General features: G+C 42.5%; 1 protein-coding gene across 5 annotated transcripts in view; it reads right to left on the reverse strand.

The window, feature by feature from the left end:
- Nucleotides 1-8,931: 8,931 nt before the first annotated feature.
- runx1t1 (RUNX1 partner transcriptional co-repressor 1) overlaps nt 8,932-25,259 on the reverse strand; it is an 85,484-nt gene continuing 69,156 nt past the window's right edge. For 2 of the 5 annotated variants that reach the window (XM_035620968.2, XM_035620964.2), the window contains exons 5-11: nt 22,839-23,020; nt 19,161-19,423; nt 18,378-18,475; nt 17,540-17,735; nt 16,879-16,947; nt 14,421-14,653; nt 8,932-13,453 (exon numbers count right to left, since the gene is read on the reverse strand). In XM_035620968.2, the coding sequence (XP_035476861.1) occupies nt 13,133-13,453; nt 14,421-14,653; nt 16,879-16,947; nt 17,540-17,735; nt 18,378-18,475; nt 19,161-19,423; nt 22,839-23,020 (1,362 nt within the window). In that variant the 3' untranslated portion in view covers nt 8,932-13,132. The remainder of the gene's footprint in view (nt 13,454-14,420; nt 14,654-16,878; nt 16,948-17,539; nt 17,736-18,377; nt 18,476-19,160; nt 19,424-22,838; nt 23,021-25,259) is intronic. The other 3 variants (XM_035620967.2, XM_035620965.2, XM_035620966.2) reach the window with 3 other exon arrangements.

The raw sequence follows: 25,259 nt of genomic DNA on the forward strand, positions 1-25,259 counted from the left end.
GCAGGAGAACATGTGAGAAAGATGAGCAGCGAGAAGAGATGAATCCAAGATGTCAGAGGATGGAAAGACGCATTGTGGGAAAGTCTGAAGGAGAAAATAGTTTCATGATGGTCTGCCGGTCGCTGGTTCACCTACCACATTGAAATCCACCTCTTCAGGAAGGGGGATGATGGAAAATCTAGAGAGTGGATGGAAGAAGTCTGGGAGAGACCGAGGTGTCATACGCAGTTAATTGATGCTTGATGCACGGAGGGGAAGAGTGACGAGCAGAACGTGTTGACGCCAATCCTGAGGGTGGTCCTTCAGAGGACGTATCCTAACGCAGATATCCTCACAGAGCACAGGCTTACACTGTAGATCCCACTTGCGCACACGTTGGTTGCCATGACCATGAGACTTTAAGGTGCTGGCTGTTAATCTTGGCTTTTTCGATCTAGCTTCACAGTATCAGCAATATCAAAGCTATCATACAAACAAACCATTCATGTAGGTCGGCTGCATATCGAGGATAAATGTATAAATGTCAATGGTGCAAATAAAAAAAAATACAAATACAAGAACAAGCAGAAGACAGATTAGGAGAGGGATCATAATCTATGTCGAACAGATGTTTAAAACTTCAAATTAAATCAGAACTATACTATGGTATATAAGAATCAAGAAATACATGATATGACATCAGATGGAAGTCAACCAACAAACGTGAAGTGAAATGGTTGTAATGAAAATCATTGTAATAATTAAGTATATCAAAACAGAAACACATGGTGGAACTGTGTGCACAGATACAAATATACATCTTAACTCAAGTGTGTAAAAACATACAGGTGAAAATTGCTTGTTGACTCTGAATGGAATTGGCAGTTGTTGTATCCATGAAGTATTGCTTTATATTTTATTTTGCTGTCTTAAGCATTGTAATACTTTTGCTCCTTTTGTTTATTTAAGCTTCATTTAATTAAAATGGATGGTAATTATGGTCTGTTGTCGCCCATTCGTGTGAATGTCTTCTCCGTGTGCAGTTCGTTTATTAGTAGGGGATTGTGTCTGGATTTAAATCCATCTGGGAGATGCCATTTCCAATCCGAGACATTATACGCAGCTATAGAACAATGTTGCAACCTCCCTTGGTCCCATGACAACCGACCCTGGATGAGCTTCATCAATCTTCCCTCCCTTTCACACCAATCCAATGTGTGTCATGGGGGATCAAAGAAGTCCCATGTATATTTCAACAAAATATCTCAGCCGATCTGCACTGCAGAAATTAGAGAAATGTGGCATTTAGAATGAAAAATAGATTTTTTATTAATAAATAACACTGGAGTATATTCATTTTATATCGTCCACAGGGGAAACCCAATGAAATGCACAACTATAAATATTCCATTAGCCTGTCATCAACTCATTAATATGTTTTTTTTTCTGACAACCAGGACAAACATAAAAAGTCAAATATCCCTCTGGTGAAACATTCAGACTCTTTAAAGTTGTTGTTATTTTTTTATGGAATAGAGTCAATATTTTACTGTCACACAAGGAAAAAATTACCTCACCACTATCATTCTTTTGACACTTCATAAAAACTATGAATCACTTTTGATTCATAGTTTGTCCCCCACCAATTACAAACTACCGGACAGAGTGGCCTAATGAGGAGTCATCAGTGAAGAAGAATCATGAACACATCAATAAGCACTACATTATGCATTGGAGATGATTCCTGTTCGCTTACTTTGGTCAGTGGATTGGTGAAGCGGTGCTAAATTTAGGGCGTATTTACGATACCGAACTACACCTCACTCAACCATGTCGCATAGATTATGGATTATGGTTCAGTAATCAGACTCAGAGGTGATTGCTAAGTTACTTCTATGCATTAGAATATTCATATTTTGATACAGAATAGCAGTAGAATCTAAAAATGTACACATAATTTGAGACATAACAAAACATAAATAGAATCACCAAAATTATAGATATAACTGTAAGATAAAATTTAAATAAAGAACTAAAGGGAAGGATCAAATCTCATGATTAAATGTTGAGAAAGGTAGTGGTTATGGTACAAACAAAAAGACAAACAAATAATGAAAATAAAAAAAACAGTACAGCTACTGCTGTGGGTGGATCCGAAGGTCTGGAACCAGACTGCCAGAAAAAAAGTACCTGCAGGAACGATAGATACTTCCTGTTGAAATACATTCCCTCGAAAGTCAGGCTGAGTGGCAGGGAAAAAAAGGAAAATGTCGAGTCTGTGTCTCCAAGAATCAATGGGTTACATTTTGTGAATATTTCATGAACTATGCCGAGACGTCACATATTCTATCTCAGTTTACTCTTGATTGTCGCAATGTCCTCAAGTCACGACATCTATTGAGGATCAAAGACCACCGTGTCATCTATGTTATCAACAATTCAACTCCCCCCATATCTTTTTTCTCCGTGGAAGCTCTAGCAACCCCCAACTACACACACACACACACACACACATACACACATACACACATACACACGCGCGCACACACACACCTCCTACACATGCTTCACATGCCCCCTGAGAGAGATGGATGGCATGCGTTCCCATCCCAGGTGCACAACAGCTGGGGAAGCCAGGGGGAGGGTGCTGGATGAGGAGGGATGGGGGGAGACAGAGGACCAGGGGTGGGTGGATGGAAGTAGGGGCCAGGGGGGTGTAAAGGATGCACAGGAATAAGCTATAAATTTCCTCAGGAGCGCTCCGAGCGCTCATGGCGTCTCCTTGTCTCTGCAGACAGCAGGACTAATGTATGGTGTTGCCGTGGTGGTGAACCCAGTTTCATCAGGCACACTCGGTCACAGTACATTTTTTGCTCCCTCTGAGCTTAAGCTCTGCTCCGCACCCTCTGCACCCCCTCTTGACAGACAGGAGAAGACCTATGAAAGAGGGACGCTTGACTGCAGTTGTGAACAGGAGAAAGAATATAAAATTGATGGTAGAGATTGAGAGAAGAGTCCTTCCTGCTGATTTATGATCCCCCCTTTGGTGCTTCATTTGAGATTGGAAAAGATACATCACAAGCGCTCAGTAATCACAAACGCTACACGTTCAATGTGGCAAACAGTGATTAACTTTCACTTTTTGATATGTTGACTCAAATGTGTGATTCAGCCCAAATTATACCACTATCTGACTTCTATATGCCTCCAGTGCCAGACACAAAGAGTTATATGGGCTTGATTGACCCATTTGTTGCAGAAAGACACTTTTTCAGGGGAAACACGCGGCCATTCTTTGTATATCACATTAATGGACTGGTTTATTTATTGTTCAGAGAGCAGACAGGGACATTAAACATGCTGAATAATGGCAGGAGTTAAAGGGAAATACAGCTAGAGATCACACAGTGGAAAGATCTTTCTAATTTATCAATTCAATTATTCTCTACATGCTACTGACAATTGTGTTATTCATTTCTATTTATTTATGGCATTAATATTTTGACACTGGCTTGTCTTATACCTTAAGATTTTTTTTGAATCCCTCACTGTGAATTTATGTATTACAAGTAATGATATCCTTATTCTTTTTGATCATGCAATGTTTTTGTATGTATTCAAGTGACTTATCAATTAAGATTTTCCTGCTTTCTCAGTAAACCTTATATTATTCTAATAAATCTATTCTATGTCTTTATGGTTTAGATTGTTGGTCGGACAAAAAAAAAAGACATCATGTTAGACTTTGTGACAGGCATTTTTCAAAATTTTCTGACCTTTGATAGATTAAACTTTTCATCAATGAATCGAGAACATTGTGAGAGCGAATACTGTATGTGAATAATCGTCAGTTGCCTTTCTAATCAGTGTATGTTTTTTTTTTTGTCAAGGTGAGGCTCGATCCGCGGACCAATTCATCACTCTGTGAACCCTTCGATGGTCAAAAAGGATTTCCCAACTATCCATATGTTGCAGGGTTTATACGAGGCTTCACGCTGCGTCTATAGGAGGAGCCTGAGAGGCAACAGAACGGTAAGGGGTGGATCCACTTAGCAGGAGACGGTGTGGTTCAAGATGACGGATGGCGTGAGATGTCCCACTGGGTGTCATGGTAAACTGTTTTTGGATGTGATTTGGCCTCGGTGTGTTCAAACTAGAGTGGAACAGGATGAGAGAACGAGGGAGTATGATATATATTCAATATCAACGTGCGCTTCCTTCACGAACAACGAGACCAGGCGTAGACGCATACCCACATATACGTTGAACAGTATCATGTGCGTATGTGGGCACTATACCTCGGCGTGTCATTCATCATGTGGTAAAGCCGCAGTAGGCAGTATACAGTGTGCTTGGCCTCCGCTCCTCATTAGCCATCAATCACCTCCTCTCTGCCGGCCGCCTGCATGGGAAGAGACCTCCTGACTTCACGTCGTACCAAGATGTTCACTTTGGCACTCGAACACAACACACGCACACGCACTCGCACACACAAACACACACATACACAGTGTTAAAAAAGATACTTGCTCACCCCATGCAGTCGGTGTCAAATGTGGAGGTTCGGAGAAATGTTTACTTTACCGAGAGGTTAGTCCCAGTGAGAATACTGCGCTGTAGTAGTGATTTTTTTTATGGTCCGCCAGTTCTTGAAGTTGGATACCTAAATACTGTAGCTTGTTTGTCCTTTACAGTTTGATGAGAGTTAAAAACACGTCAAGGGGGGCCCTTGTTATTCACAATATCAGCACCGTAAAAGGACAGAATTTTCCATTTCAAAACTATTCTTGACTTTGATGGTGAAAACTACGGATTGTCTACTGAATTTTTTGTGCCAAAATGCAACCGCAAAATGTATTGTTTTGCAGTGAGTGGGAGATTCTTAACCTTTATTCGCAGTTTTACTTTGTCACGGAGGAAGTTTTTGCATTGACAACGTGAAAGCGATTGAAAACTGTTTCAAAAATCTCTGTGTGAAAGTAAAAGGGACTGTTGTTCAACATCTGTTGGCGTCAGCCGCCATTTTTCAAGTGACACACACAGTGGCATAGAAGTCCCATGTGCTAATTGCTGTTTTAGCGGAGTAATTGCAGAGCGTACAAGTATAAGTGCTCACAACAGCCTATAGCATCTAGGCTCTTTGTCGATCCCACGCAGAAGCATGAGCCAGGCTTAAGGCGGAGACTGGGGGAGGTGGAAGAGAACGGGGGCGGTAATGGAGAGTAAAGAAAAGGAAAAAATAGTACTGTTTTTTTCCTTTTGACTCCTCCCAGTGAGTTTTCACTTCCCCCCCAGGGACATAAGGAAGCATTGTGTATTTCCCTCTCCTCTCACCTGCTCGGCAGTGTATGGAGGCCATTACCTGACATTGATAACTGCATGGACTTTTTGTCCTTGGCCTGCATATGCCTCAGCTGACTGCTGAGGAGGGAGAAGGTTGGGGCGCCCCTTCGCTCGGCAAGCTGCGGGGTTCGTGGTTTCATTTCAACCTTGACCCCTGATGCAATGTGTCCCTCCTTCCCAATGTGTTGGACCAGCTACCCCTAATTCAGCCCTGATGCGCGACCCCTCCTCAGCTCAAAGTGTTTAAGTGGGTCACCATCACCCATACACAAGTGTGGTGGCATTTGCTATGACAGAGTCATAAATCTTTTTGAACTGTCATATTTGCAGGGCATTTTTTTTTGAACAAATGCTACTGATAGGAAGCATTTCAGTCTCATAGTCTTTTTTTTTCTCTCCGTCTCCGTCTGTTTTTGCTTGACTCCTAGCGATCTCTTCCTCCAGCGCTCCCCATCCATCTCTGCCCCTGTCTCTTTTGCTATTTTTCTTTTCCTCACTGCTGTTCCTTGTGTGTGTCTGAGAGAGAGGGAGAGAGAGGTCTGCCACATGGGCCCAGTTCCTTAATAATGTCATTCGGTGTGAACACTATTAACAGATTACCCTTGGCCCAGGGCAGCCTAACCATGTGCAGGAACTAGATAACCTTGTGTTCGGTAATTTAATATCAACACTTCCCCTCTTTTCCTACCACGCTTTACAACACACAAATACCCTGCTTGTCCCCTCCAGTCCTATTTCTTGAGGAGAGAGAGAGAGAGAGAGAGAGAGAGAGAGAGAGAGAGAGAGAGAGAGAGAGAGAGAGAGAGAGAGAGAGAGAGAGAGAGAGAGAGAGAGAGAGAGAGAGAGAGAGAGAGAGAGAGAGAGAGAGAGAGAGAGAGAGAGAGAGAGAGGATTACAAGATAGTGACTTCTTGAAGATTCCCTTCCTCTGCTGAGCAGTGTGGCAAATTGTCCCTTGTCCATGGATGTGAGAAAATACATAAACAGGCTTATAGTGAAAATTCCATCAGATTTAATGCAGTGAATTTAACTCAGCGCAACATCAAAGGAGCCGCCCATCTTTTAAAAGCCCTAGATGGGGTAATGTCATTTTCCCCCTCCTTCTAGTTTTTTTCTCCTGGCGGGCTATCATAGGCCTAACATTTAGCACATATCAGGCCAATGTGAAAAGCGCAGAGGAAATTTCCTGTCACACAGTTTGATTTTGTAAGAGTGGGTGAGAGAGGCAGGGGCTGACTGAAAGGGGGGGGGGGGTCCACCACCACCACCACCACCACCAAGTCTTTATGGAACCAAATCCCACACTCTATCCCCCACAAGCTGAATCACAATCCTGAATTAGCTGCGATATCACACTTCGTGCTGCTGCTGCTCTTTTCCCCGCCGCCCGTGAGCCAAGCGGCAGCGAGAGGCCAGACGGCGCGGCCCTATCACTCACCGGCACTCTCTCACACCGGCATTACCACGCCTTTATCTCATCTCCTGCAGCCCGGCACGGCCGGCCGCCTCTTGGTCCTCCAGGCTACTTTACTAATAACCTATTCCTTATCAGTCACCGTGCACCTCTGCCTGTGATCAAAGAGCCAATTAATGGAGCGGGGAAAGGTGAAGCATTCAAATAATGGAGACAGCTGTTTTTCTCTGTTTGAGAAAATCCATTTTGTATTGTTATCGGCTTCAAGCAGCTCCCGCCAGAACAGCGCTTAATTCAAGTCGCTGTCTGCTTCTGCCTGGCTTGATAAGAGAGAGTGGGAAAAGACAAGGGAGGAGAAAGGGGGAGATGATGGGGGAGAAGAAAAGAGCCCTGGTCACAATGAACTTTATGTATAAGAATTTGGCAGGAATATCACAGCAGTCCAACTCATCCCTGCGCTTTTTCAACTCCAAAGTGGATCAACACAGAGATAAAGATGGGAAGGCGCGGGGGTTATAAAAAGGCAGAGCTTCTGGAGCAGGCAAGCTGCTTCATGGCGTCACTGTCATTCACTTGGAGGGGGAGCCGCTGATTCCAGCTCTTTAAGGTCTGACACAATCTCGTCAGGCAAAAACCCGAGGTTAGTTAAGAGGTTAATTGTACCGTGTCGGAGCAGCATATTAATAGCTCCATCGAAGACTCACATCTTAACCGCTTTGTTGTAATTTGTATCATTCTCCTTAATTTAGCCTTGTCAGCTGTGTGTGGTGACATTTTTAGGATGTAGGGTAAAGTTGTTGCACTGGATGTCTAATCGGTCATTCAGGTGTCTGAGGTGCTGCTTGATATATACTGTACTGTAGTCGACCAACTCACAGACCACAGCAAGTAATGAGTAGGCTGATTTGTTTTTATATTAGTCAGCAAATAATCATCCATATGCAGATACATATCTACTGTTCCTCTTTTTCAAACACTTGGCCACCTGTCTCTGACATGTAAATTCATCTGAGTCATTTCATTTTTCTTGCTTTTCACTTATCAAATATGGTGGCTGGTCTTTGTTCTCTCCACAGCCCACTTGCAGATGGAAATTTCTATTTTTAGACTAAAAACATGACTCAAAATAATCAATAATTTTTTTTACAGCCAGTCAGACAGGGTCATGAGATTTGAAGACATCCAGACGTGCAGTATGTGACTGTCTTTGGCAGATTTAATGGATATAGTGCTATATCGTCGGTGGATGGTATTTTATATTCCTCACTCCACCATCTCTGAAAAATCAGTTGTCTTCAGTTATCGTGTAGAATGCGTTTGCACAGTATTTTCTCTGTGGGATTTTGTTCAAACTGTATGTGTTGCAACACATTCTGAACATGTTTTCCACTTGTTACTGTCTGGATGTACACTCTCTTTCACCAACTGCTGAATAAAATCAAGGCTCTGTTTCTAAAAATTGGCAGGGAAAGAGCATTGTTCTGCATTGGTTGTATTGGTTAGAGAAGGGTAGCTTGTCATCACACATGAAACCCAGGTTTCTCGCAACCTTATTTGGCGATTTTGATGTTGATATAATGATGAAGAGCTTGAAAACTGAGTTCCATCTTAGAGAGGTTTAGTTGAAGGTGGCATTCCTTCATCCATGTGGATAGGTCTAAAAGACAAGCTGAGACGCGCACCGAGACCATGGGGTCATCTGGCTGGACGAACAGAGATAGATGAGTGTCATCTGCATAGATGTGACATAAGAAGCCATTTGAGTGGATAAGTTGACAGAAGGAAGAAGTTTATATTACAAAGAATTAGGGTCCCAGCAGTGAACTTTGGGGCGCCCTGTAGGGAGGAGATACGGATGTTTGAGAATATATAGCCACAAGGACATTCAGGATGTTAAAGACGTACTTCAGCGATTTAGTATCGCCCTTCCCTAAAGTTGAGAGACAGACCAGGTCCAATTCGAAGCAGCTTTGGCCAAGATATCCTCACTTAAATTTCTAGTATGGGATCGTACATGTCCTTTAACGCAACTCAACAGCACTCCCTTGACCACCTAAATGCACACTTTGTGACATGTAAATTGAACTAGGGCAGTAAAATGATTGGAGTGCACTTTTGGATATGTTGGTTTCCATCTGGTTAGTGCTGCTAATCTTGGACACTGCTGCCGTAAAGAAAAAAAACAGGTCTCAAGTCTCCGAGGCAGGTATTAACATATTTATTACACCGTAAAGAGAACAACAATACCAGAATTATACTGCAAAGTTCACAGACTGACAGACCATAGTTTACAGCCCAAAAAAAAAAAGAATAAAAAAAGAAACTTAAAGAAATAAAAATCAACAAGAAACCACAGTTCTGACATAGTAGACTGGAAAGCTCTCTAGAGGACACTGACTCTAAGCGATGGAAAGACCGCTCAGTGTCAGCCTACCACTAACCTGTGGTTTTCATGTCTCAATTAAGTATTGCACAACAACTTCAAATCATTTGAAATCTTTTTTTCACAATAAATTTTCTCAAGAGAACGCAAAATAACCCCCCCCCCCCACCCTTTAAGTTCAACTCACTCCCCTAGATTAATGCTACAGCCTTTGCTGTTCACCGTTGGCCCCATGTTTCTTGTTAAGTAAGAAATTTAAATAACATTTCCTCCTATTGTGAAAAAACAGGCATGCCTAAATCCATAGCCTTAGTCTTTTATGTTTGATTTTTGCTTCTTTTTTTTTTTGCTTTTTTTGTTTGCTTTTTTTTTTTTTTTTACAAGCTTTTCGTTTTGTATATCCCCTTTTGAATTTACCCTAACTGACAAGTCGACAAGCACTTCAGCATGTCTTTACAACAGAGAAGAGAGAAGGAGAGAAAGGTGAAGGGGAAACGGGAGAAAAAGAGCGAGAGAGAAACAACATTTCTTATCCGTGACCTTAGCTTGTTTCATCGAAATAGGACTCAAAAACACTTTTCTTTAAAATGATCGTTTTTTTTTGTTTTTTTTCCTGTTCAAACAATTCAAACTCTTGATGTAATCTAGAAACGCCACAGGCATAAAGGAACATAACAAAAGTTTTTTTTCCTCCACTTTTTTTGTCGTTTCTATTCATTTATGTTTCATTCATTTATGAGGTCTGCATTGTTACCAAGTAGTGATATGGTTTTGCAGCTGTATGAGCTTCGACTTTGGGTTTTTTATTTTCCTGTTCTCTTGTGCCCATTTGGTTTCGACTAGACCAGTATCAGCGCTGCGACTGATGCTCTTATCGTGCTGTAAGAGGTAGAGTGAGACTTGTTTGCCACCGAGGAATTTGTAGCAAAACACACATAGAGGAGGGAAGAAAGAAAAAAAAAAATAGAGCTTTTTTAAAGAATCATTGAGCAATAATGTTTGTCTTACTTTTTTTCTTTAAAACCCAGGTTTTGCTCTGATAAGGATGCACACGCGCACATTATTTGTTGTATACTTTCAAATGCGCCAGTGTTAAAACAGCTTGGCTGTTCCTTCACAGCTTTTGAGGAGTTTGCGAGTAGGGTGTCAAACACCTTTTTGGATGGTTGAACCCTTTTAGAATGCAGGTGTGTATTCTAGTTAGACAAGAAGGGTGCGATGAGGAAGTACAGAGGGAGAAAAGTGCCCACAACATTTGCAGGCGTCCACTCGTTTCTTGAGGTCAGAATTTGTAACGCGCTTCTGTGTAGCACCAAGGTGTCTGGGGTGAAGAGCCTTCGTGTGCGTCAGGTTAAGTGCTCTCTTACTATGAATGAGAGGTTTGTTTGATTTCCATCGAAAGTTTACAACAAAGTTGTGACTGATTATCTATCCCGAAAAAGACATACTCTGATATAAATAAATATAAAACAGCTGTAAAAAGCATTGGTGTGAAAGCCCAGTCTCACATTCACCTCTATATAAATAAAGAACTTAACTGCTTAAAGCTGAAATGGGCACTTAATCTGACATTTGTGTAATGAGAAAATGCACAAAGATTTCTTCAAAAACGGTCACAGAAGTTATTTGTGTTCATGTCACATTAGTTATTATTGCTCCAGTTAATAAAATGTAACGCTGCGATGAAATGTTCATTATATTTAATTCACACCTTCTCATTTCACAACGCAAGATGAGTGCTATTGGTTTCCAGACGGAATTAGTATAAATGACTTCATGACATTGAAGTTGGATTTGTTCTGTGGATGTGTGAACAAAACCTGCAGAAATAAATAACCAAATGTTTGTGTGAACAAACCTCTATTGAAAATTGTTTAAATCAGGATTTTGGTCCTTGGTGTCAGTCTTTGGCTGTTTTTGGTGTGTTTATTTTTTTTTTTATCTCTTGTGTTAATACTGTGTTACCTGGTGCTTTGCAGTGTTAAAGCTGTCAATCGGAGTCTACACCTCTGCATTTGGAAAGTTAGTTGGTTAGAATATATATTTTTTGTATTTTTTGTTTTTACTTTTTTTGGTCGCTTTTCAGTTTTTCTAAAAAATAACAAATATCTAACAAACGTTCAATAATGTGCATGCACTGTCTGTAACTGTAAATATTTAAAAAAAAAAACAAAAAAAACATTATGGCTGCTTTTGTTAGGATGTTGAGAATAGAAAAGTGGGTTTGGTGATTTTACATTTTTCCAACCACCCCACCCCCTCCCCCCAAAAATTAAAAAAACCCAAAACGTATTATGCTATCACTACATACAAAATGGCTGAAGAAGAATTATGGCTCCATACCGACAACACAAGTATGCTGAAAAGAAGCATGCCGAAGTAACATCTGTGACAGTGCAATTACATTTATGTATGTCCCTTGTACAAAACATTTAGGTAAGCATTCCGCGCAACATGCTCGTTCTCAGAAAAGATCTGGGTCGGACTCAAGTAGCAGCTCTGAGATATAGCTTCTGTCTTTTCTTGAGGACAAAGGGAAGTAAAACTTATAGAAACTACGGGGGCTCTACCACTTACACACAGAATAGGAAAGCAGCTTGGAAAAAGGATAACACTTCTTTTTTTTCATCTCTTTTTGCACCAGCTAGAGAGAAGGAGAGGGAGAGAGAGAGAGGGAGAGAGAGAGAGAGAGAGAGAGAGAGAGAGAGGGAGAGGGAGAGGGAGAGAGAGAGAGAGAGAGAGAGAGAGAGAGAGAGAGAGAGAGAGAGAGAGAGAGAGAGAGAGAGAGAGAGAGAGTTTTGAAGGACTAAGAGTTGTGACTGGTTGAATTACTATGTATTGTCACAATTGTCCAACACATATACAATAAATAACCATTGATGACACCACAGGACAGAAGTCTTAAACACCATGACATCTATAGAAAAAGGAAACATGGAGAAACGATGAAAATGTTTTTTCTTAGTGTTGAGACAGGAGGGGGGAGTGTGGGGTGAGTCTTCACACCGTGGATCCGCAGCTCTGCGTGTCCCCGCTGCTGTCGAGGTGATGGGACAGTCTCGCCGGTGGGACGACGCCTTCGCCTCCTGTTTCGAGAGCGTCCGTGGCCCACCGAGCGTGCACTCGTGAAGCGTAGTCAGTACATCCTCCACATGTGCAGTGGGCAAAGTTTTGTATCCTTTTACATCCTTCAGGGAGACGAATTTGTATTTCCCAGCCCACTGACCTGGATATTATTACAAGCGAGAGGGAAATAACATTGGCCGAACAGCTGGCTCTGCTTGCAATCTGCCGCACATCTGCCCATTGCATGGCAGTCTGTGGACCAGAGATTCAGTCCACCCCTCGCTCCTCTCTCCAGGCAGCAAATTTGTTTATGTATCCATCCGTCAGCGTGTCTTTCAAATTGAATTTCTTTCACAGAATGCCGATGACACTCTGCCAGGCATATTCCATTGGTATGTTGTTCGGTAAAATGTCTTCTTGAGGTTGACTAGTGTCATGTCCCAGGTACAGGAAGTAAATAAGTGTTAATTCCGGGATGGAGAGTAAAAACATGAAAAGCCAAACAAAAAAAAAAAACAGGGGGAGGTCATATATACTTGTCTTGAGTTCACGGCTTTCTCTGTCCAGTCTCATATTTACAGGGGGAAATAAGAAAAGCTACGATGACAGCAACGTTTACGACGACAACAGGCACAAAAAACAGACAACAAGAATAGCAAGTGTAATGACAAACGGATGTCAATATTTAAATTCATTCATTCAGACACAAAGAATATCTTTGTGTTTCTTTAAAGTCACGGCACAAGTCAATATGACCTGATTATGGACCTCCTCTTCCTCCCTCCTATGACTACGCTGCAAGATAGACGGAAGCGTTGCCATCCCTTTCCGTCAGCCATGTTAGCTTCGAATCTTTGCAAGGCAATGTAGACAGTCGCGCTGTTTGCGGGGTTGGGGGCCGGATGTTGGCCCCTCCAGGCCCTCGCCTCCATCCTCCGTGTGAGTCTCTTAACGGGGTGCGCCATCCAGGGCGGAGGAGGACGGGGTGCCGGGGGTGGACGAGCGAGGGGTAGCAGCAGGCGGGGTAGCAGCCGGACTCCCGGTCCCGCTGCTCGGGGTGCAGGCCGACGAGCTGATGGGAGCGGGGGTCTCTGACCCGGGAACGCCTCCCGGCTGTTGGCCGGCCTGCTGCTGCTGGGCCTGGAGGGTCTGGCCGCAGACGTGGTGGTGCTTCTCCCAGTCCTTATGCTGGCAGAAGGAGCCGCAGTAGCGCGCTGTGTTGCAGCCGCTGCACGTCTCGCTGGCCTTGCGGCCGCAGTTCCAGCAGCTCTGACAGACACAGAGAGACAGAGGCAAAGTTAACTAACACCAACAAAAAAAAAACCCAGATTCAGTGGCAGGACTCACAATCAAAGTTCAGTCAATGGACATCTGAAAATTGATTAACTGTCATTTGTTTGTTTTATTTGATGCCTCAATTCACACTAGCAGACATCCACATTAAACACAGCGGACATGATGCCAAAATTAGAAACAGATATCAGCACGCCAGTCTGCAAGTTAACAGAACAAGCTTCTGCCCCTGCAACACTTAAGCTTAAAAACAAACCACACACAGATCAAAAACCCATCTCTCGTTACACTTAGGGCCTCTTATATATCTTACAAAACCGCAGAGAGAATGAGAGCATGTCGGGGCAGCTGCGTGTACACAGGAAACCAGAGGACGAGGTTACACACGGCTTCTGGAAGTTCTCCTCTGGGAAGCTTCTCTCTCATAAACATCACTCTTGCAATTAATGTCAGATGTGAGCCACATTTCCCTCTCACTTAACTGATTAAACGTCAAGGTCTCCGATGGTGATTAGGAAATGAAAGCTACTTCCCCTTCTTTCCTCTCAACTGAATCGGTGACCCCTATTTTCCAAACATGCCAGCTACTCTGTGTGAGGACCGATGAAAGCGAAGGTAATAGATGCTTGATTGGGCTTGTGTTGCCTTACTTATCTCCTGACTATAAAATATGAAACCGCTATTTGCAGGGACACTTAACCTCGTTAATATTTGAAAGATATTGCATAATGATTTGATGATAAAATAAGCAAATGCCTTTGCAGGAGAAGATGCTATCATCTGGGAGTCACTAGAACAGCTGGCAACGAAAATATATTCCGAGACGTCAAAGAAAGGCGCCATGACTGCCCGACGAGCGGGAGACGGTGCCAGTTGTCGCGCTGTGTTTTAAAGTTGAGGGTAAACGGTGATGTGTGGAAGTGTCTTTGCGCGTCTATTCTACCTCGCTGGAGTCCTCCTGCTGGTTGATTATGGAGAGCGCATCCTCGGCTGCCTGCCGCTTGGCTTCGGCGACAGTGCGCTCCATCTTGGCGCGCTCGCTGCTGATCATCTCGTGAGCCTTGCGCTCGGCCTCCGACACGGCCTTCTGCAGCTCGGACACGGCCTGCCGCTTGACCTCATTCACGGCCTCCTCTGGAAAGAGTGTGGACACAGAGGAAGTCAATCCTCCCGTACCTGCAATGTAGTTTGCATCACGTCATCCTGTCGTTTGGGACCACAGTTACCATTTCTGGATATAAACATCTCTCACAAAAAGAAAGGGAAATTGGCATAAAAACTGATTCCATTATGATTTTATGAGTGTTTTTTTAAAACCCATTCAAAACTACTGTGTCATCTGTAAAATGTTTGTCTGCCCTCCTAGACACACTGTTGTAAATATAGAATACCTGGAACATTAACACAAGACTCGTGAGTTGCTTCGAATTATTCAGTCGTTCAGGAATTCTAATTTGTCAACAAATATCACTTTTGCATACCTGCATCTAATTATTAAATTCAAATGACTGTGACTGTGGCATGTTTAATAGTAAGATCCTCTAATAGGTCAATGTGCGACGTGTAAATCTGAAAAAAAATAAAAATAATAATTTTATTTGAAGATTAAATATATATATTAATCTGTTAACTTGAAAAATATCCTCGAGACAACAGCATCAGCCAATTAATCCCAGGTAATCGCTCAGAAAATGTGCTCATGAGCTGGAGCAATGTGTTATTTTATACTTGTTTTGTGGAATGAATAACCTTGCCGCGCGGGTGTTAAGCTGTGGAATTCCAACCGAACGTCAAAGCAAAAGGAGGGCTTTTCGGTTGCTCCCATCAAGCCTGTAACTTGACTAATTGTGTATGTAAATCAGGCAATTTATATTTAAATTATGCATTTCCATTGTGATCCCAGAGGCCCATGTGGTGAGGGGAAGTGGGAAACCAGTAGGACACCATGCGAGGTGTTTGAATATTTATCGCCAACTGTAAACATTTTGCCCATTTAAAACAGATGTATTCACCGCCACACTCCATTGTGTTAAAAATCTCATTTTTACAATCCTCCCTGGGTCACATTTAAATCAGTCTCTCAGCCAGAATATGTGCAACTGAAGTGAAAGGGATGGCGTAAATACTGAGAATAATACAGGGAGAATAAAAACTAGCCGTCAAAATCTGTAGACAAAAGATATATAGCTTTATGTCTGACAAATATGCTTCACTTTACTTAAAATCTATGATTTAATTAGTATTACAAATGTAAAATCTAACTAGTATTACAAATGTAAAATCTTTGGAAAATTCCAGACAGAAGGTGTGCTTTTCTAAAGACAAACATTTTGTCTTCATTCCTACTGAGCAAAATGTTTAAACCGTGTTGGTTTTGTCTTTAACCTCCTGTGCTGCTTGAAGTCATGGAAATTGCCCTGGTGCCGTGTGATATATGCCTTGTGCATGGAATTGTGATTACACACCAAATGCCTTAGATGGAAGATCGATCAAAGCTGGTGAGGGGAGGAGAGTACTGGAGAGCAGGCAGAGTCCCGGTGGTGATACTCAATTCAATTTAAATGCATATTACTTGTTCTGAGTATCTCACACATCATGCTTGGTCAAGCAAGGGGACAGATTCTTTCTCTCCAAGGGGTTTAAAAAGCAGATATACTGTATTACTGACGGTGAATACAAAGTGGATTCCTCAAGCATCGAGCCCTCAGAGGAAAATTCTTTCCGTTTTTTGGGACAGTAATAATGGCGATTGCAGCTGTGCCCATGAGTTTAAAGAATGCTGTTTGTGTACACTAAAAAATGAATAGCAACTAATGAAAGCTGTTTAAGAAACAAATTAGTTTCGAAAATTGACCTTAACTGGCTCTACAAATTTGCCTTGACAATTTTACATCACTTTCTAAAATAGATTTGCTGCAATGTTTATCACTGAGGGAAATAGAAAAAAGTGCCAAAAGCAAAAGGACACAGAATCTTGCTACTGTACTTTTAACAGCAGCACCAATGGACCAGCTGTAATAGCTACTTAGGTCCTTTATTTGACTAGTGCAATAAAATAATTTTATGACCTGGAATTATATTTGGAGTGTACTGAGTGTGGTGGTGAAACTTTTTTGAAAATAAATATAACTTCTCCCTTTATCAAATATAAAGGTTTTTCTAAGAGCAGCCTGACACATTAATTCAGGTCTACAAGGAGAGGAGGTTACAGACACCATACTATACTGGAATGAGAAGGGAGAATGGGGTTTGAAGGAATGTCTTTCAACAACTTTCTGCCTTCAGTCTTCTCGGTGAAAAAGATGGCCCTACTTCCTCAAAGCAAAATATCTTGAAGACTGATGAGAAATAAATAGAAAGGGTTAGAAAAAGTCTTTGTTGGCTCTGAAAGAGTAACTCACCAGCTTTCTTCCAGATCTCTTCAGGGACATAGCCAGACACAGGTCGGTGCAACAGCTCCCTGTGAATTTCTGGAAAGACACAAGCCAACACCAAAATGAATATTTTTGACATAATGCAAATGACTGTAGAACTGATTGTCATCTCTATAACCAAACGTATGAGCAGAGGACCTAGAGTTGAGGCCTGGGGGACGCCACATTCAATATAAAGAAAACGATTACGAAGATTACGATTCTTTTTTTACTTTTCATCGATCGGTGGAGATCAACCTACAATAAATAATCATAGGCCGACAAGTTTGTAATTTGACGGCTGCAAATTAAAAATTCTGTGAGTGTTTATAGTACTCAAAAGTGTAGAGGGAAGTAGAGCAGGTGAAAGTAGTAAAGCAATTTAATGCAACAAATATTGTATTTACAATCTAAACCTATAAAGAAAGACAACATTCAGTGGAAATACCGGTGGAGAACTTAATGTTAACTGTCTTAAAGCAGACAAAAGTTTTAAAAAAAAGTTTTAAATTGAATATTACACTAAATTGGATAAACTGGTTATTTGGCATTTTTTTGGAGTCAATATAAATGTGCCATTCAAACTTCACATGGAACAGCCTTATAAAAATAATGAATATCTCTAATGCATGTTTATGTGTTCCCCTACCCGGTGTTGCATTTTCCTGCGCTGCAGGGCTCTGCTGCCTTGACTGCCCACTAGCGGCGCCCTTCTTCAGCTCTTCGGCATCGCTGTATCGTCGGATCCAGTAGTTGAGCTCCTCCCGATCTGCCTCCTGGCATCGCCGCAGTACTGTTAGCGAGCGCCTTGTTTTCTCCACCATGTCCATGATACAGTTCAGCAGCTGGGGGGTAACAGGGAGTAGATATGGTGCTGAGTTTATACACAGATGTGGACGGATTAATTGAAACTCCGTAAAGATGTGTAATTCTAGTCAGCGAGTAATTATTCTATTAATCTCTATGGTGAATTGTGGTTGTGACACAACAGGTATATGTTTTGGAGAAATGTTGATTGAATCAGGATTTGTCACATTACACCCTACTCTTACTTCATCACTTACGTCATTTATATGTTTGTATTTATATGATTTGTTGGGCTTATGGGAAACAGCACAAATGTGACACCAGATGTTCTGTCCTATTTGATGTACTTTTAAGGAGCTGGATTAACAACTCTGAGGGTGAACACAAAAACAAAACTTTTTTTACATGCAAGCATGCACATACACATCTCCACTCGACCCAAAATGGGACTATTAGTATTTCTTTTGATTGATTTAATTCCAGTCCACAAGACATGTGAAGGTAGTTTTATAATGTATGAAGCAGTTAACAGACATTTTCACACACAACACAAATTTCCACGAAGTGGAACAGAGACTTGAAGTGCATTGCCATACAGTGTAGAACAATTTCATCTATTTAAAATAAACAAAATAAGGACTTAGACAATCTGTAGGGTATAGTAATAAAAATGTTATTACTTTTCTTACATGGTCAAGGTGCTTCCACTCCTCAGCCCACTCTCTGTCTGTCAGTCTGTGGTCAATCACTTCCTCCTGCCTGGTCCCTGCATGTATTCCTGTAAGAAGGAAAGAAAAACAGATGGATAGACAGACAAACGGATAGAAAGATAAAGAAAGCAAAGTCAGTATGACACAGAGGATATATGTAACATTACTCCGGCACTTGCCCTCCCTGTTTCATCTATGCTTCATTTGGTCCGTGGTTGGCACTTTCTCTCCATCCATTTCTTTCTCTTCCTCCCTGAGGGCAGGACTGAAATGACTGAGCCTCTAGTCCAATAAGCATCAATCACAAAGCGAGACATGGTAAATGTCTCCTATTTTTAGAGCAGAGCCAAAGTCGTCATTATAGCTTCATCAAGGGTCGGTGCTGCGCGGAAAAAAAGATGTCTCTCGTATGACAACACTGTGCCTAAATGTGCTTCTATCGCGTGCTCATACATCTTGCAGTACATTACTATAGTCAGCCATCAAGCTTCAGTGGCCTCAGCCTTGGCGTGCGCACTTGTGAGGCCTTACGGCCACAGATACTGTCTGTCCACACACCAACCAACACGCACCGAGAAGCATCCACCAGGCTGGTGTGGATCCTGACAGACTATCAATGTCTTTGTAATGCTATTGAGTATTATCTCTCTATATCAGTCACGCACGCACGCACGCACGCACGCACGCACACACACACACACACACTAACTAACTAACTCGCTCACGCGCACGTACCCTCCCACATGCTCTTACCAATTGTCCGAGCTCTTTCCCGGATCTCCCGATGGTTGGAGGGCGTGTGTCTGTAGTTGTCCCGGTAATGATGGGCGATGGCCATGTCGTCCAGCCTGTAGTGCTGTGGAGGGAGCGGGCCTGGGTGGGGCAGGCCGTTGGGTTGGTAGGAGAGCCCGTTGGATGGGCTGAAGCGCTGCGCGGGGCTGATGGTGCAGGGCCGTTTGCTGGGGTGAACGTCTGGGTGCAGGGCACCATCCCGCTCGAAGCCATTTTCTTTGGTTCTGGGTGGAGACAGAGAAAGATGAGTTTTGAGATGGTATTTCGTTGTCACTGCATCCACGGCTGTTTGCTGATTCTCCCGGTGAGCTTTGTTGATTTCATATCTGTCTAACAGATTTTTTTTTTTAAAGAATCCTGAAACATCTGACTTTGTATTTAGTACACAGAGAATCATCTCACCACACTGGCAAATGTTTCACTTGTTACAAGTTTGGCTGGATTTTGGGCTGTTCACAAATTTGAACACATTCTTGTAACACTGACAGCTTGGCAAAGAAATGAAGACCTCATGTGGATCCAATGATCAGTAGAAAAGAATAATCATCCTGAAATTCTTTCATTGAAAACATGTCCATTCATACGTGCACACAAATACACAACTTAAGCTCGAACATGTGTGCTCATACAAATTACTGGCACACACACACACACACACACACACACTCGCACAAGTAGCTTCCAGGGGATCAGGTGGATTTTTGTCAGCCTGCTTCCAAAGATTAATGTGGCCAGGTGTGTTTGTGTGTGTGCTGTGCGTACTTGCACATGTGTGTCTGTGTGTGTGTGTGTGTGTGTGCGTGTGTGCGTGTGTGCGTGTGTGTGTTCTTAGCTTTGTCAGTTCACAGTTAAATCTTACCAACCTCCCCCGACTATCTGCAGTTTTCTTCTCTCTCTCTCTCTCTCTCTCGTCTTCCTCTCCAGCTCCCTCTCCGATGAACAGATTGAACTTCTTAATGAGCTGTTTTTATGGGCTCTTAATGCTCATCCACAGCTCTCCATATGCTCTTTCCCTCCATCCGTCCGTCTCTCCCTGCCTCCCTTGACTCATCCATCCCCCCCCCCCCCACCAACCACACTCTCCTCTCCCCGGCCTTTCTGCTGCAACAATGTTTGTATCTACAGCGACTGGCGTGCACACAGGTTCATCGCCGGCCTATAAAATGCCGTCATGTGTGCACACATAATTTAGCCACTGTAGATAAATACATGCCCAGTTTACTTGCACATTTTTCATTAAGGCGGCTGTGACTCAGGAGGTGGAGCAGGTCGCTGCGTAAACAGAAGGTTGGTGACCTTGGGCAAGACACTGAGTCCCAAATTGTCTCAGTACGTGAATCGGGTGTGATAGAGTGCCGCTTTATATAGAAGCGCCTTGAGTAGTTGTTAAGACTAGAAATGTGCTATATAAATGCAGTCGACTTACCATTTTATATCTAGATTCCCTGGGTTATAAAGTAGATTTTTTAATCATTTTATGAAAAAGCCTCTTTGCTACTTACTCCCCTCCTGTGTTACAAACTCCAACATTACACCTATTCCCTAATAAAAACATGTCGGTTTTTTCTTGGGCCCGGATTTCTTGCCTCGCCTGGAAGTCTTTTATTGTAAAACGTCTGCAATATGTGTTGACCGACATTAACAAAAGCAAGTGAATGGGATGAAAAAATGGCGTCAATTAGTGAGCGACAACAGCTTTTCTGCCAAAAAAGAAACTAAACGAGGGAGCGTGGGAGTCATGTGTCATCATACTGTATTCCATTGATAAAATGGATGCTGTGAAAATGTATTGAATCATATTGAATGTACAATGCAAGCCAATGAAGTACATGCGCCAATAATTTTGCACTCCCATCTTTTACATAAATATCTGCTTTTGTTGGAGAATTGACAGAAAACATTATGTGTTTTCTTTTGTTTTGTTTTTTCTCTCATGCATATTGTATTTTGATATTCCTGGTCTGGTTTCTGCAGACAACGGTATTAATGAGGATGCACTGACAGTGGTTTGTTGTCTGTAATTAAGGATTCCCTTTCAAATTCCAATATTCTGAAACAGGGCTCCAATAAGTGGGAATGCGGAGCATAGGTAAGCAGAAAGCAGAGGTGCTTAGCCAGCCGTATTGGTGCTGGAGCCTCATCTGTATGTGTTATCAGCCCATCTCCCTAGGCACACAAACACGCACGCACGCACACACACGCACGCACACAGACGCACACACACACCCACGCACGCACGCACACACAGTACAGTACAGAGGTGCACATACATGTAGTTGAACCATCCTTACACTTTCACACTGGATAGTCAATTCCTGTACACTCACATTCACACAGACCACATTTTCTCACTGAATACAGATGCCTACTCTCTCTCTCACACACACACACACACACACACACACACACACACACACACACACATACACACACACATACACACACATTTCCCCTAAGCTCACTCCCCTATGCACCAGACGGCCTGCAAATATGCAGGTTTTACAGAAAAACTGTGACTGTTCGGGGAAAACTGAGGTGAGAATTATTAATATTGCGTTCAGCATTTTTGTCCCTCAGCAAATATAAAAAATTACATTCTCTTCTCTACTGCCTATATTAAAAATTTCAGACCCCCAGGAATTACTCTTTATTTCCAAAGACCATGGACACTTTGTACACATTGTACAGCACAGGTGGAAACTTACACCTCACAAACTGCTTTCCAAAAATGAAATGCTTAATAATGTTAAAGGAAACATTTCTATGGGTCTATGCAAATCTAATAGCAAAGGTTTGTAAGTCTCAGTTGATTTTGTGATTGGTAAAATCCTTTTGTAAATCTGGACATAGATTCCAAAGCTATATTTCTATCACATAACATTAACTTTGGGCAGGGAATAAGCCGCAGTCTTAACCAAGCACGAATGTTCAACGTCGGTCTGGAAAGCTTGTGTGCTGTTTTCGTTTCTGCTGCTTCGGGGGGAGGACTGTTGGCGAGAGGACTATAAGTTTTTACACTGCTGCGTGTTCCTGGAAGGCACATCTCACTGCTTGTCCGTTAGAGAAGGGAACATTGAGTCATAACCAAAGTTCATGACAACAAAAGATTGTAATGATTTGCAAGTAAGAATGGAATGGAAGTAAATGATAACTTATATATCAAAATCATACACAGGCATGGAAATTTTCCTCAAGACACATCTGTTTTCTATTTTTTTTTCTCAGGATGTGTGTGTGTCTATCCAGGTCTACTGTTCCTATCTCTTCCTCTCCTCAGTTCTGGTCCATTAATCACAGGAGCTGGGGGCCGAGTTGTCCAATGGAGCACGTCATGAGGCCTGGTGGCGCACTGACAGACACTTCCCCATATATACATGAACACATCACTCCATTGCCTTGTATTGACTCTATCTATCTATCTGTGGAGTAATATATTGGCTTATGGGGATTCGGGCAGATTTAAAGGGATTCAGGCATGAAATCCAATAAATGAAGAGAAAAGGGTTTTACCAGCTTTTCTGTTTGGAGCTGGTGAGTCTATAAACTCCTCAGTCTGATCGCCGTCCCGGCGAAACGATTCTAACCCGACCTGCGTTTTACTCTGACTTGACTCTGACACGACTGATGCTATTCACCCACCTGTCCGGCGTCCTTCTCTTGCCGTTCTCGTTGACATCCAGCAGGAGTTCAGACGAGTCCACGGGGGAGGTGGTGCTGGTGTCCAGCAGCAGCTGCTCGTGCTGGGCCAGGTACTGAGCCGGGTTCTGCTTGGCCAGCCTGGCACAGTGCAGCAGCTCCCTCTGGAGAAGTGGCAGGTTGGCCTACAAAGAGGAACAGCGCTGCATTATTAGCGGAAACCATAAATTAAAAAATAATCTGTCAGATTCTGAGCTGTGCATACTAGAATATACTAGAATTGAACAGCCAAGAGTGAAAAGAGTCAAAAGGTAATAAAATGCAAATGTATTGTGTCTATGGTAATGCAGTGGTGTTTGGTCAACTTAGGCTCTTAAAGGAGGAAATATGCACTAAACAATTTCTACTCGTGGTCTTGTGCAAAATATAATGGGTTAATGATTGAGTTTATTCTTCCTGTGACATAAACTATACGACACAAGAAAGAAAAATTCAATCCATCTCAAATTGAAAAGCTGTACAATGTTAAATCAAGCTTATTCTTGAGAGATCTGCATGACGACGCATACAACCTTACTATCCCCCCCAAAAAGTAGAAAGTCCGAAACTCCCCTACAATATGCTGTCATAATAATATATACTTCTGCAGTCATTTCATCCCAAATACACCAATTTGAGGTAACAAGAGATCCATTTCCTCCGTGTTATCTGCCCCCTGTTTGCTCATTACCACTGAACCAAGACCACTTCCCGTGATCCGGAGTGCATTAACACTTTCTCTGTGGCATACACACTTTTTCTTTTTTTTAAAGGAACGGCGGCAATTTTCGATCCCTTCGACACAACAAGGGGGCCTGCCTTTCTCGTGTGAAGTTACAGGGTCACGCAGGTATGTGAGCATCGACTTCAAAGACACCTGATGGGCTGCATTTTGAAGCAAGAAGATGAAAGTGTTGCGTCAGGCGGGTTCAGAATGGAAGCGGGGGCTGTTTCGGCGAAGTACATCGCACAAGGCTTTTGAGGGGCCATCTTTGTATTTTTGTTTCAGGTCTGTTAATCTTTGTTTTGTTCTCAATAAGATAATCTCCGTCTCTTGCCTGTTTTTCTACTTTCCTTATTTTTTTCCAGTTGTGTACTGTACTCCTTGCTATAAGACTTTATTCACTCTTTCATCCTTTTTCCCCATCGTCCTACATCATCTGATGAATTTGCTTCCAGTTGGACGATTCAATCGAATCCTCCAACTGCAAAATGGAATAACCGTCACGAAACACAAAGGTATTTCTTTAGTGGTGTTTATGTTTCACAATCATACAAAAATCTCTCTCCAGTAATTGGCTGTAAAAGAAATGCCAAACGCTGGCCTTCACTTTACCTGCCTGAGTTAATGGTCTGTTAATAGTTTATGATCGTAATTACTCTGTGAAAAAAAAGAGAGGGCATAAAATAGATTGCTTTGACCCCGGCGAACTCATCTTTCATTAATTAGAGGTCATCCTAATTGCCAGGGATGCGGGATGCATTAACAAAAAGACTGAGTCAAGCAATGCAGACCGCTGAAGAGACTGGATCATTTTTCATTTGATAAAGTAGGGAGATTCGCTGCTGTGTCGTTACGGTAAACCAACATCTACTTGCATGAAAGGAACATTTGAAGTAGTGGCGTTGGCTCAAATCCGCTCCGGATGATTTATTGTGGAAGTGTTGGAACTGTCATCTTATCAAATGGTGCAAAAAAAAAAGTCAGAATACGCCGTGTTCAGGATATGCTGCACTTAATCATCCTTCTGCTTCTGTGTAATTTGCTGTAAGAGGAGAATCGAGGTGACTTCATTTTTGCACATGCAGATTGTCCTTTTTCAATTATTTCCTATCACCACTCTCTTTTTCTCTCTTCCTAAATGCACTTAATCCTCTACGTCACAGCACTTCTCTCACTCCTGCACGACGTGAGAGAAAAACAATTCCCTTGACAGCTAAGATGAGAACAAACTTTAAAAAGCACAACTTCATCTTGAAAAACAGAGAAACATTGTGACTTTTAAAGTCTGTTGTCTCGTGTGGCGGGCGTCCCGCCAACACATCACGTCACTGGGGCTGTGTGGTTTATGATTGCCTCCTTCCAGTAAAGAGTCCCAACCAATTTGTGGTTCAGTATTAAGAGAAGGGGAAAGGAGTTGAGTGGGGTGGGTGGGTGAGGGTGGGGGGAACTGGAGGGGTCGGCTCGGTCTAACATTAGTGTAATGAAAAACTCTGAGCCCTGACACGCATTGTTGCAGCTGTGCTTTGACGCACCTATAAAAGCTCCCCCACACCTCCACCCGCTCGCTGCTACCATATGGTAGCTGGCATTAAAGGCTCCGCAGTGGGAAGACACTAAAATTAGACTGGGGAAGGAGAGAGGCAGAGACGGAGCGAGAAAAA

Source organism: Scophthalmus maximus, chromosome 22, assembly GCF_022379125.1.
Source record: "Scophthalmus maximus strain ysfricsl-2021 chromosome 22, ASM2237912v1, whole genome shotgun sequence".
Classification (NCBI taxonomy): domain Eukaryota; kingdom Metazoa; phylum Chordata; class Actinopteri; order Pleuronectiformes; family Scophthalmidae; genus Scophthalmus; species Scophthalmus maximus.